At 36.9% G+C, this 12,474-nt stretch overlaps 1 protein-coding gene across 1 annotated transcript; it reads left to right on the forward strand.

The window, feature by feature from the left end:
* The first annotated feature begins 853 nt into the window (after window positions 1-853).
* On the forward strand, window positions 854-8,843 carry LOC127933928 (extracellular calcium-sensing receptor-like). Its single transcript, XM_052531066.1, has 7 exons — window positions 854-876; window positions 3,445-3,651; window positions 3,818-4,106; window positions 4,444-5,199; window positions 5,348-5,575; window positions 6,821-6,944; window positions 7,930-8,843. The coding sequence occupies exons 1-7, from the start codon at window positions 854-856 to the stop codon at window positions 8,841-8,843; spliced, it is 2,541 nt and encodes an 846-aa protein (XP_052387026.1).
* Window positions 8,844-12,474: the final 3,631 nt, after the last annotated feature.

Here is a 12,474-nt window from a genome sequence, read left to right on the forward strand (position 1 = left end):
TGTAAATTAATTGAAAACCTCAAAGGATATTTTCTTTACCCATCTCACTGAGATACTTAAAAAATTTAACAATAAGGAAATTATTTTGCTAGGATATTTTAATATCAATTGGCTAGATAAAAGCTGCAGAAAAATAAAATAAAACAAATAACAATTAAGTGTCACATGGCTCAAATTATAAAGAATGCAACTCGTATAACAAAATCATCTCAAACATTGATTGATCTTATATTCACAAATAGAGAAGAACAAATTGCAAAATCCTATAACCTGATAACTGGTCTATCTGACCACAACCTTACTTTGATAGTCAGCAGGTTATCAAAAGTGAGATATAAAACTGCTAATAGAATTGGTATCAATTCAGGGGCTTCATATATCTCAAAAAGAGACTTGGAATTGTTTTATAATGAAATAGAACAAATTCAATGGAATCAGATAACTAGTGGCAAAAATTGCCAATTAGCAAGTAATGACTTTATGATAACCTTTAGTGATCTCCTATTAAAATATTCCAAAGAATCATCTAGGAAGATCAAAGGTAAAACACCTCTTCCCTTGATGAATAAGACAGTGTGGAATTTAATGAAACTAAGAGATGTAGCACTTAAAATGTCCTTGAAAACAGGCCTTTTGACAGACTCGCTTTTGTACAGAGAGCTCAGAAACAAAGTTACCACACTGTTACGAATAACTAAAGCACATTTTTTTATGAATTTAACCCTCTGGGGTTCTTCGGTCATTTATGACCCAAAAAGAAAAGTCTAAGTGGTCGTAAAAAAATTTGTCACACTCAGGGTCTTCGGGTCAAAAATGACACGCCATAGGAAATGAATGGGAAATTGGCAAAAATATGAAAATACTGAGTTTTTTTGTGTGTACAATCTACAAATCAGCCACGATGCAGAAAAAAAAGCACACAACAGTGAAGGGGTGAATTTTTTTTAAATTATAGTCTAAGAGTTATTATTACTTAAAAAGATTTCGCTAATAACTTGACAGCACTTAAATGTGTATTCTTACAAGTTAAAGAACAATGTTTGTGTGATTATCTATTTTTAACCTTTATGAGGCAAAAAAAAATGGCATAAAGAAATTGGCTGGTAAAAAGTTACTGTGGCAGGTGGATTTTTAAATCCACCTGCCACAGTGGCCGGTGGTCAAAAAAGTTAACTTCAGGTCCTGGTCGGACTGCTTGAGCTAAGGGTTCCAAGGATAAGGGAAATCACAGAGGAGAAAGCGGGCAACCCTGACGAGTACCTCGACGTATAAAGAATGGGTTAGAGCAGACAGAACCAGTGAGAACAGAGGCTGCTGGATTGGCGTACAGAACTTTTATCATGTTTATGAAACTCGATCCTAGGCCCAGATGCTGTAAAACCGCCCATGAATAGTTCCATTCTAGCTGGTCGAAAGCTTTCATTGCATCTAGAGATAATACTGCACAAGGGGAGGACAAACTATTAGTTTAATTAATAATATGATATAACCTCCGTAAGTTATCTGAAGCAGAGCGAGATTAAATTAACCCTTTTTTGTCATGGTGAACTAGCCTGTTCATATATTTCTCTAGACAACGAGATAGTACCTTAGCATGAAATAAACCTTGAGTAACTGAAAAAAAATTAGGGGGCCTAAATCCAACCAAAAAGTAGTATACAATTTGACAGGAATACCATCTAAACCTGGGGATTTCCCTTTGTTCATAGATCAAATTGCTATCTCCAGCTCCTGAACTGTAATTGGTTCATCCAGGTAATCAGAATCTGAATCTGACAGCCTAGGTAAATCAAGGTTGGACAGAAAGAATGCAAAAGAGTCAGGGTCACCAACAGCAGAAGAAGTATAGAGGTAAGAGTAAAAAGAATGAAAATAAATATTAATGTCTTTTGGGTCTGTCACAATGAGCCCGGATTGGGATTTCATTGCTGAAATATTAGCAAAAACTTCTCACTGTTGCATATTCTTAAAGCTAAAAGGTGGCTTGGTCTACTTCCTTGAAAATAATAATTCTGCCTGCATCTTTGAATAAGGAATTCAGCCCTGGATCTCAGTAATGAATTAAGCTCGGACCTAATCGCCATGATTTTGCTGAGTGTATTGCCTGAGAAGCAACAATGATTGACTCTAGTCAGATTCTGGAGCTGTGATTCCAGTTCAACTATCTTTTTATGTCAGTTTTTCTGAAGGAAGGAGGCATATGAAATTGAGTTATTCCTTATAAATCCTTTAACTGCGTTCCAAAGTGTTCGCAGATCATCCACTGAGCCTTGGTTAATTTCAATAAACTCTGCAAAATTATTTCTGAATTGACTACAAAAGTCTTCATCTTGTAAAAATTTAGGGTTAAATCGCCATCTAGTCACACGAGACAGGGAGGATCAAAGATAATCTGCACAAATTTCCATCATGATCTGACAAAGATAAGGAACAGATAGCGGCATCACAAACAGCTGAAGATAAAGAAGTAGAAATGAAAATATAGTCAATTCGCGAGTAGCAGAAAAGAAAGTGAAAGACTTAGCAGAAGGATTTAGTAAATGCCAACTATGCGAGGTGCCCTTTCATCACTACTTGCAGCTTTATTTGCATTTTATTATTTCAGTTAAACATTTGATTTGGGTCTTTATTTAATCATGTTTTGACATGTTTGAGTTTTTGTTGCATTTACAACGTTTTGACCAACAGGGCTCACCAGCATGTGGCGTTTTGAGTTATTTGAAAAAGTTAATCATTTTTTGAATCAGATGGTTCAGTTGATTTCAGTTTTCGAAAATGTTAGTTTCTGTGTTCAGTACAGTGTCAAATTATACGTTTATGAGAATAACTATTAAACCATATCAAAATTTGAATTATAGAGTGAATCCAGTTTTGAAATAATTTATTTCTGTGAACTTCTATACAGTATTCTGCTAATGGCTCTTTCAATTATCATTGCATTATACATAAATATTGTCCTTATGAAAAATGCCAGAGATGACATGAAAACACATAAACCATACTGTTGGAATTGTGTGTTAATTACCAGTAAAAAAAAAAAAAAAAAATCTGCATTTTATTCAGCTACAGTGATAGCTGGAAGCTTTTGTCCATATAAGGAATTTTCCTGGAAAGTCATATGTTTTATTACTCCCATGAGTCTCCCTTCTGAACGTCTCGTGCAAAGGTGCCTCTGGGTGTCGGTTATGAACAAACATATCACACGTGAGAGTTTACACACCTAATTAACATGATAAATATATTTTATTTTTTTTAAATATCATTACTATCGTCAATACTTGTATATCACAACACCCTTTTTTTTCTTTTCTTTTTTATTACCCATTTAAGCTATGAGTTAATTGGCTGTGTTCAGAATCATTCGTCCATATTAATTATGCCTATAAAAGTGCAAATACAGTATCAGATAATTTGCATTGGTAGGTGAAGTGGAGTTCAATCTAGGATGCTTCTATTCCTTTACACATTCCTCCTTTTCCATTACCTTCAGACAAAGGTAAACACACTTTGCCGAATGATGGGAGACCCCAAGCACCCACTGCTTTCCAAGGAGGGAGATGTAACTATTGGAGGAATTTTTGCAGTCCACAGTAAATTAACATTATCTTCTTTTGAGTTTAGAGAAAAACCTCAGCCTCTATCATGCTCCAGGTTTGTTAAATTAAAAACTTTGAGAAAGTACTGATTACATTTACTATAATACTTTTTAATGTCTAATTTTCAACCATATGTATGTATTTATTTATAGATTTTTTTTTTTATTATTATTATTATAATTATAATTATTATTATTATTATTGTTGATTTTGTTTTACAGTGTAAATCTAAGAGATTTCCGGATGGCTCAGATTATGATTTTTGCCATTGAGGAAATTAACAGAAGTGAAAGTTTGCTCCCAAATGTTTCTATTGGCTACCAGATTTATGATAACTGTGGTTCAAGACTGTTTTCTATGAATTCAACTATGGCACTGATGAATGGTCATGAGTTTGCAGTAGAGGACAGATGCAATGGGCAATCACTTATTCATGCTATCATAGGAGAATCAGAGTCTTCAGCCACAGTAATTCTGTCCAGGACCACAGGATCTTTTAAAATTCCAGTGGTAAGGAGCAATAACACAAGGCTTATGCCTAGCCCTAGATGAAAATGTATATCTGAGCTGTTTCAACTGAAAGAAATTTGCATTGATTGCACTTAAAACATGTCAGTGCCTTTGTTTTGTCTTCAGATGCACACCAGTAATCCTTTTTTTTTTCTAAAGAATGTTTATAAAAAAAATACCTAAATGTCCTAATTGAACTTTGGCCTAATCCTGGTTTAGGCTAATCCCTGTCTATGAAACCTTGCCAATATATTTGACATAATTACCCTTCAGATGACTGTTTTACAGATTTCTAATCTTTCTTTTCTCTCTCTACATTTCTCTCTTTCTCTTTAAGATAAGTCAGTCAGCCACATGTGACTGTCTCAGTAATAGGAAAGATTACTCCTCTTTCTTCAGGACTATTGCTAGTGATTACCACCAGAGCAGAGCACTTGCATACATGGTCAAGCTCTTTGGCTGGTATTGGGTGGGAGCTGTGAACACTGACAATGATTATGGAAACTATGGAATGAATATATTCATCAATACAGCCCAGGAGGAGGGGATTTGTGTTGAGTACTCTGTGAAATTCTACCGAACAGAGCCTGAAAAACTAAAAAAAGTGGTAGACATAATAAAACAAGGCACTGCAAAAGTTATTGTTGCATTTCTTACCAGTTTTGAGATGAACAATCTACTAGAGCAGTTAAGTATTCAGAACATTACAGGCCTACAAATGATTGGAGTGGAAGCATGGATTACTGCAAATAGTTTGATCACTCCAAAGAGTTTTAAATTTTTGGGAGGGTCACTGGGGTTTGCAGTGAGAAAAATTAATGTTGAAGGGTTTTCAGATTATGTCATGAAAGAATTCTGGGACACAGCTTTTCCATGTTCACAAACTGAGAGGAATTCTTCTCAATATGCACTAAATTGCAGTGAATATCAGGATCTTCTTCCAATGAAAAACTATAATGAAGATGTACCAGAACAAAGATATGCTAGCAATGTCTATAAAGCAGTTTATGCTGTGGCACATTCAGTACACAGTCTACTCAAATGCAGAGAACAAGAAGGTTGTGAGAAAGGCCTGACAATACAACCACAGCAGGTAAGTAAATAAAAAAAAAAAATAAAATACTAAGCAAAATAAATAAAATCAGTGCTAGAGAGGCAGACAGTGAGAGCAAGAGATTATACCTATGCATTTGAAAAGGTGTTAAATATTTCAAAGATAATACAAATCTGTCTATTGCTAGGTGGTTGAGGCTCTGAAAAAAACAAATTTTACTGTAAAATTTGGAGATCGTGTATGGTTTGACAGCACTGGTGGTGCAGTGGCCCAGTATGAAATTGTGAACTGGCAGCAGGACTCTGATGGATCAATCCAGTTTAACACAGTGGGATATTATGATGCCTCACTGCCCCCTGACCAGCGCTTTGTGCTCAACACTGAAAACATAATCTGGGTTGGAGGACAGCTGCAGGTAAATTAAGAGCACATCTGATCTCTTCTGGAAGCTGATTCCAACTGTGGGTGGCATAATAACTAAATGCAGACTTCCCTTGTTTTGTGTGAACCCTTGGTATTTCTAACTGTCTTGATTATAATGATCTGAGTGGTCTGTTAGGTTTATATTCAGGGAAAAACATCTGGTATGTATTTTGGTCCTACAGCTGCAGGTAAATTGCACTGCAAAATATAACTATATATATATATATATATATATATATATATATATATATATCTTGGGAGTAAAACTATAAATATTTTAAAGTAATGCTATAAAAAATAAGCAACGATACTCAGAACTGAGACCCTTAAATCTCCAGTTGATTCACTTTGTCACTAATTGCCCTTAATTTCAAGTGGTAATAGTTTTTGTTGAGATTTTCTTAAAATGAATTCTTAAAAATCATTCTAGAAATAGATATTGTCCCTAGGAATTAATGTTTGTAAATGTTTGTATTCCAGTTGATTTACAGAGCTGACTCAAGTAAATGTATATCACATTAGCTTCTTACAAACAAACTTTCACTACTCTATTTTGAACAATATTTATTTTTCATAGTAGGTATAAATAACTATACAAAAAGTTATTTTGCAACAGATAACGCATATAGCATGTAACATATTCAGCATGTTCAACATATAGCATATTCTGAACCCTAAACAAGTTTTTTTCACAAAAGCCGGTCCACTGTCAAGAAATCGTGAGTTCATATTTTACAGAAACCAGCAATCTTCCTTGTTGTTTGTGAACACAACCCAATAAGTCCATTGTAGTGATTCAACGCATAGTAATCAGGTCAGGATTTGGCTGCTAGTCAGGTTGCGCTAGCTGAGAGGAGTTTTGTCTAAAGTAGTTTCATCAAAGATGACTAAAAGTGATCGAGGATGGATATTTTTTTATTTTCACGGAAGCTTGCTAAAGCACCATGTTACATTAGTGAAGGAAAAGCTCCATATATTGCATGTAATCACAACAACAAAGTTTGTCAAGAGTCAACACTGTCAGCTAAGGAGATTACTAAGGATTAACTGAGTGTTATTTGCTTTTGCCCAAAAAAAAAAAAAAAAAATGAAAAGAAAAGAAAAAAAAAACTGTTGGATTTATGGAAAGTTAACGAATGTTCATGAAAGTAAAAAGAAAAAAAAAAGTTATCTGTCTTATTTTTATTTTTTATTTTTTTTGCAAATGAACTCGTCATATGTATATTTTTTAATGCAGAAGCCAAGGTCTGTGTGCAGTGAGAGTTGTCCTCCAGGCACTAGGAAGGCTACACAAAAAGGAAGACCTGTCTGCTGTTATGACTGTATTCCATGTGCAGAAGGAGAAATCAGTAATGAAACAGGTAACCTACACCCCATCTCACATTTACAAAGAAAACTGGTTAGTTGTTCTTTATGTGTTCTTTTTCTACTATTCAGGGTGCAGTTTCTTATTGAAAGAGTTTATAAATAAGGCAAGGCAAGGAAGGTTTATTTATATAGCACATTTCATACACAATGGTAATTCAAACTGCTTAAAATAAAAGAGAAAAAAAATCACAACAATAAAACAAGGAATTTAAAAACTTTGAAAATAATTTAAAATTCATTTAAAAGGTTTAAGAGCACATCTGATCTCTTCTGGAAGCTGATTCCAACTGTGGGCGGCATAATAACTAAATGCAGACTTCCCTTGTTTTGTGTGAACCCTTGGTATTTCTAACTGTCTTGATTATAATGATCTGAGTGGTCTGTTAGGTTTATATTCAGGGAAAAACATCTGGTATGTATTTTGGTCCTAGGCCATTGAGGGATTTATAAATGAGTAAAAGTACTTTAAAATCAATCCTAAATGTAACTGGAAGTCAGTGTAAGAATCTGAGAACTGGTGTGATATGTTCAGATTTTCTGGTTCTAGTCAGAATCCTGGCAACAGCGTTCTGGATGAGCTGCAGCTGTCTAATGGTCTTCTTGGGAAGGCCGGTAAGGAGACCATTGAAATAGTCCACCCTGCTGGTGATAAAGGCATGAACAAGTTTCTCCAAGTCTTGACTGTAAATAAAACATCTAATTATTGCCATGTTTTTAGATTACTAGTACTAGTTACTTCTTTGACATTACTGAAACTAAGGTCTGTATCCAGATTCACAGCAAGATTCCTGACTTGATTTTTAGTTGTTAGACCCCTAGAGTCAAGGTAATTTTGGAAAAACTGTTAATTTCATCAATGCATTGGCAGATAATATAAATGTATTTATTGGGACTTAAATATATATGTTTATTTATTAAAAATAATAAATAGACCATTTTCCTTTTTTCTCTAACTAGTAATCACCGCTTCCTTTTCAGATTCGAATAACTGCAGGCAATGTCAAGGGGAATACTGGTCTAATGCTGAGAAAAATGAATGTGTGTTAAAAGCTGTAGAGTTTCTGTCATTCACGGAAGTTATGAGTATTGTGCTAGCCTTTTTCTCACTGTTTGGCGCAGGATTAACTGTGCTGGTAGCCATCCTTTTTTACATCAAGAAGGACACCGCCATAGTTAAAGCCAACAACTCAGAGCTGAGCTTTCTGCTGCTCTTCTCATTGACTCTTTGTTTCCTCTGTTCTCTTACTTTCATTGGTCGGCCCACTGAGCTGTCCTGTATGTTGCGTCACACAGCATTTGGAATCACCTTTGTCCTCTGTATCTCCTGTGTTCTGGGGAAAACAATAGTGGTGTTAATGGCCTTCAAGGCTACACTTCCAGGTAGTAATGTCATGAAATTGTTTGGGCCTGCACAACAACGACTCAGTGTTTTTGCCTTTACACTAATACAGGTTCTTATCTGTGTGCTATGGCTAACAATATCTCCCCCATTTCCACATAGAAATACAAAATATTATCAAGAAAAAATCATTCTTGAATGTCATCTAGGTTCTATTATAGGATTCTCTGCTGTTTTGGGTTATATTGGCCTACTGGCTGTTTTGTGCTTCGTTTTGGCTTTTCTGGCTCGCACACTGCCTGATAACTTCAATGAAGCCAAATTCATTACATTCAGTATACTCATATTCTGTGCTGTATGGATTACATTTATACCAGCTTATGTCAGTTCCCCTGGAAAATTTACTGTAGCTGTGGAGATATTTGCCATTGTAGCCTCAAGCTTTGGTTTACTATTATGCATTTTTGCACCTAAATGTCTCATCATTCTGTTTAAGCCTGAACAAAATACAAAACAACATATGATGGGGAAAGTACCAACTAAGTCCATTTAATTACTTAATTAATTTTTAAAAGTACAAAGAAAACTGTGTATTCTCTAATTGTTTAGCATGCAAATCATGTATGTTCAATGACTAGAGAAATACCCATAATTCACTGTGAGAGTCATGCACCAAATTAAGTGCCATCTCTCATCAGAATCCATCCATTAATTTTACAAAGTGCTCATTCAGGTTATACAGTGTAATACAATGCAGGTGTAAATTCATTGTAAATGTATTATTAAATTGTTTATTTGGGTTCATACATAATTTCCATGATCTTTAATCTTACCTCTGGAGCTACAAGTTTGCCAGCTTCAAAATGATTAATAAACAGCAAGCAAAAACTATGCAGAAACGACAGTCCTTCTGGTGCACTAAGTTTCTGAATTCACTTACCCGTTTTCATTTTGTGGACGATTTCAGATTCAGCCAGTGATTTGCCGCCACCTACTAGCAGTTTTGCTTCTATTTAATTAAAGTATAATTTCAGTTATTAAACCCTCAGGTTGTGTTCAGGTCCTTTTGACTCAGTGATAATGTGCATTGTTATAAAATGTACCGACTTTGCTCAGACATGGTAACTACTTCCTCCAAAAATGTTACTTATTTATATTTTATTTATTTGAATATTTTATTGCACCTTCTTACACTTGTGGAGTTTCCTGTCAAAAAATACCATCATACAAAAAAACAAACAAACAAAAAAACCTTATAAATCTCTTACTCTGCTATATTATCACCAAATACAGGATTCAATCTTTTTGTCAACTTGTTTTATTTAAATTAGAGTTGGTTTTATATTTATTTTTGGAACTCATAGGCTTCATTAATTAGATTAGATTAGATTCAACTTTATTGTCACTGCACATGTAAGGTACAAGGCAACAAATTGCAGTTAGCATCGAACCAGAAGTGCAATAAGCAGTAAGTACAGAATATACAAGGATAGGTACTATAACTATACAGATAAGTATTATGGACATAATTTACAGATTTTAAATACTATCAGCATGATATACAGATAGGTGTACTATGAACATACTATACAGATGGATAGACAGAAGAAACAGTCGAGCAACAGAGAAGGACTGCAGCTTGTGAATGTTTTGTGTTGTTTTCTCATTAGACTACTGTGTGATCGTCATTGCTAGGAAAGTTTTTGGTTTAAATTGTGTGTGTCTTACCCTGGTAAATACGTGCTGAAAGTGGCGCTTGGTTCGCGGGACTGCCCAGTTTCGATCAGCTAAATAGTGAGGCGTGGCCAGCTGACTTCAATCACAGGTAATCAGGCAAATACAAAAGCGGTAGGTTTCACCGTGGCAGCGGTCGCGGCAGCCCTCATGTGAATCCTCCTCGTGTAAAGACAATCGACTCTATCTGTGTAACTCCACCGAGCAAGGACACCGACAGGACACTTGAGTATTGCTTTTCTCCTCTTTCTTTACTTTTTGTATACCTTGTTCTCAAATATCTCTTACACTTGTAGTCACTATGTGCTTTCAGATCTCTACTATCACTACTAACACTCGGAGAGCACGCTATGTAGGTCGCAGGAAGGCCTGTCTGGCAAACCTACTGCCTGTCCCTCTGACCTCTACTACTACGCTCTCTATTCCAGTTGGTCTCTGGAACTGCCAGTCTGCAGTTAACAAAGCAGACTTCATTTCTTCTATTGCTACTCATTCCAGTCTCAACCTCATCTGGTCTCTGGAACTGCCAGTCTGCAGTTAACAAAGCAGACTTCATTTCTTCTATTGCTACTCATTCCAGTCTCAACCTCATGGCACTTGACAGAGACTTGGATCAAACCTGAAGATACTGCCACCCCTGCAGCCCTCTCCACTAATTTCACTTGTTCCCACACTCCTCGTACCACTGGGAGGGGTGGAGGTACAGGTCTCCTTATATCAAAAGAATGGACATTTGATCTTCAGCCATCACCTACAGGTACTGGTTCATTTGAATCGCATGCCATTTGTCATTTATCGTCCCCCAGGTCAATTGGGAAACTTCTTGGAGGAGTTGGATGTGCTGCTATCAGACTTTCCTGAAGATGGTCCTCCTCTGGTACTGCTTGGTGACTTCAACATCCACCTAGATAAACCCCAGGTTGCTGACTTCAAAACTCTGCTTACCTCATTTGATCTCAAGCTAGTGTCTACTACAGCGACTCAAAAATCAGGCAACCAACTGGACCTCATCTACATGCGCTGTTGCTCTGTGGATAACTCTTCAGTTGCTCCACTGCACACCTCAGACCACTTCTTCATTACTGCTAACCTAGCACTTACTCCTGAAGCGCCTCACACTCCAACGCAGGTCACCTTTCGACGGAAGCTACGCTGACTCTCTCCATCTCGCCTCTCTTCTGTGGTTTCATCCTCACTTCCTGCACTCTCTCAGTTTTCAGCTCTGGACACGAACAGCGCTACGGACACTCTTTGCTGCACTTTAACATCTTGCTTGGACAACTTTTGCCCACTGTTGTCTAGATCAGCATGCACTGCCCCATCTGCCCTCTGGCTGTCCAAGGTTCTCTGTGATCATCGCTCCAAACTCAGGGCTGCAGAGAGGAAATGGCAGTAATCAAGAAACTCTACCGACCTCAGTGTGTATCAGTCTCTCCTCTCTTCCTTCTCTGCAAATGTCTTCACGGCTAAAACATCCTACTACCACAACAAAATTAACAGCTGTTGTGACGCTCGGACACTCTTCAAGACTTTCTCTTCTCTTCTAAATCCGCCACCACCACCTCCTCTATCGACTCTTACAGAAGACGACTTTGCAGTTTTCTTCACAAATAAGACAAGATCCATCAGTGATCAATTCTCCACACCGCAGACTGAGGACAACTTCACACTGACCGTCGCACACTCCTTCTCCTCCTCCTCCCAACTCTCAGAGATGGATGTCTCCAAACTTCTCCTGTCAAATCATCCTACTACTTTTCAACTTGATCCGATCCCCACTCACCTCCTTCAAGCGATCTTTTCTGCAGTCATACCTTCACTTACTCACATGTAAGGTAAACAGGTCAATTTAGCTCAAAGGGAATCATTTAAGATTTTAAAGGGAATTTGAACAGAATCACTGTTTCACGGCTGTTCACGGAGACGCGCCTGCGGTTCAGTGAACGAGCCGTTTAACATCAAATCTGCGCTGGATACTAATATCCAAACTATAGTGAAAACACTATCAATTAGCACAGTAACAAGATCGGCAGTTTAAGACATTAACTTGTAAGCACAAAACACAAGATACTTCTCTTTTCAATATGAATAAGGCTTTATTAGATAAATCTAAGACATATAAACTAATCTAACACATAAACGCACGCACTCACACATTCACACAAGTTGCAGGAAGTTCAGTAGTGAAGTGACGTCTTGGGAAGCCCGTGGTTGTTGGGCATTGGCTAAAAGTGCAGAGTCGTGTGCGCTGGTCGAAGTTGAACGGGCATCCGAGGTCAGGCGTCGGAGACTCGACGTTAGAAAACTTAACTCAGAACACGAAACTCTCAAACGGAAAAGAAAAGAAATAAAGTTTGACGAGACTAGGTTGTGTTCCTTCTCATCGTGGCATAGTAGCAGCAGGCAGGCACGCTGGAACCGCGCTCAAAGAACAATGATGACTAACCGCA

Source organism: Carassius gibelio, chromosome A18, assembly GCF_023724105.1.
Source record: "Carassius gibelio isolate Cgi1373 ecotype wild population from Czech Republic chromosome A18, carGib1.2-hapl.c, whole genome shotgun sequence".
NCBI lineage: Eukaryota > Metazoa > Chordata > Actinopteri > Cypriniformes > Cyprinidae > Carassius > Carassius gibelio.

Bases quoted from the DNA above. Each gene is read 5' to 3' on its own strand.
- LOC127933928 (XM_052531066.1), top strand. From the start codon at position 854: ATGAAAATACTGAGTTTTTTTGT. The intron at 3,652-3,817 runs GTTTGTTAAATT...TTTGTTTTACAG, and splicing joins CAGCCTCTATCATGCTCCAG to TGTAAATCTAAGAGATTTCC. The intron at 4,107-4,443 runs GTAAGGAGCAAT...TTTCTCTTTAAG, and splicing joins GATCTTTTAAAATTCCAGTG to ATAAGTCAGTCAGCCACATG.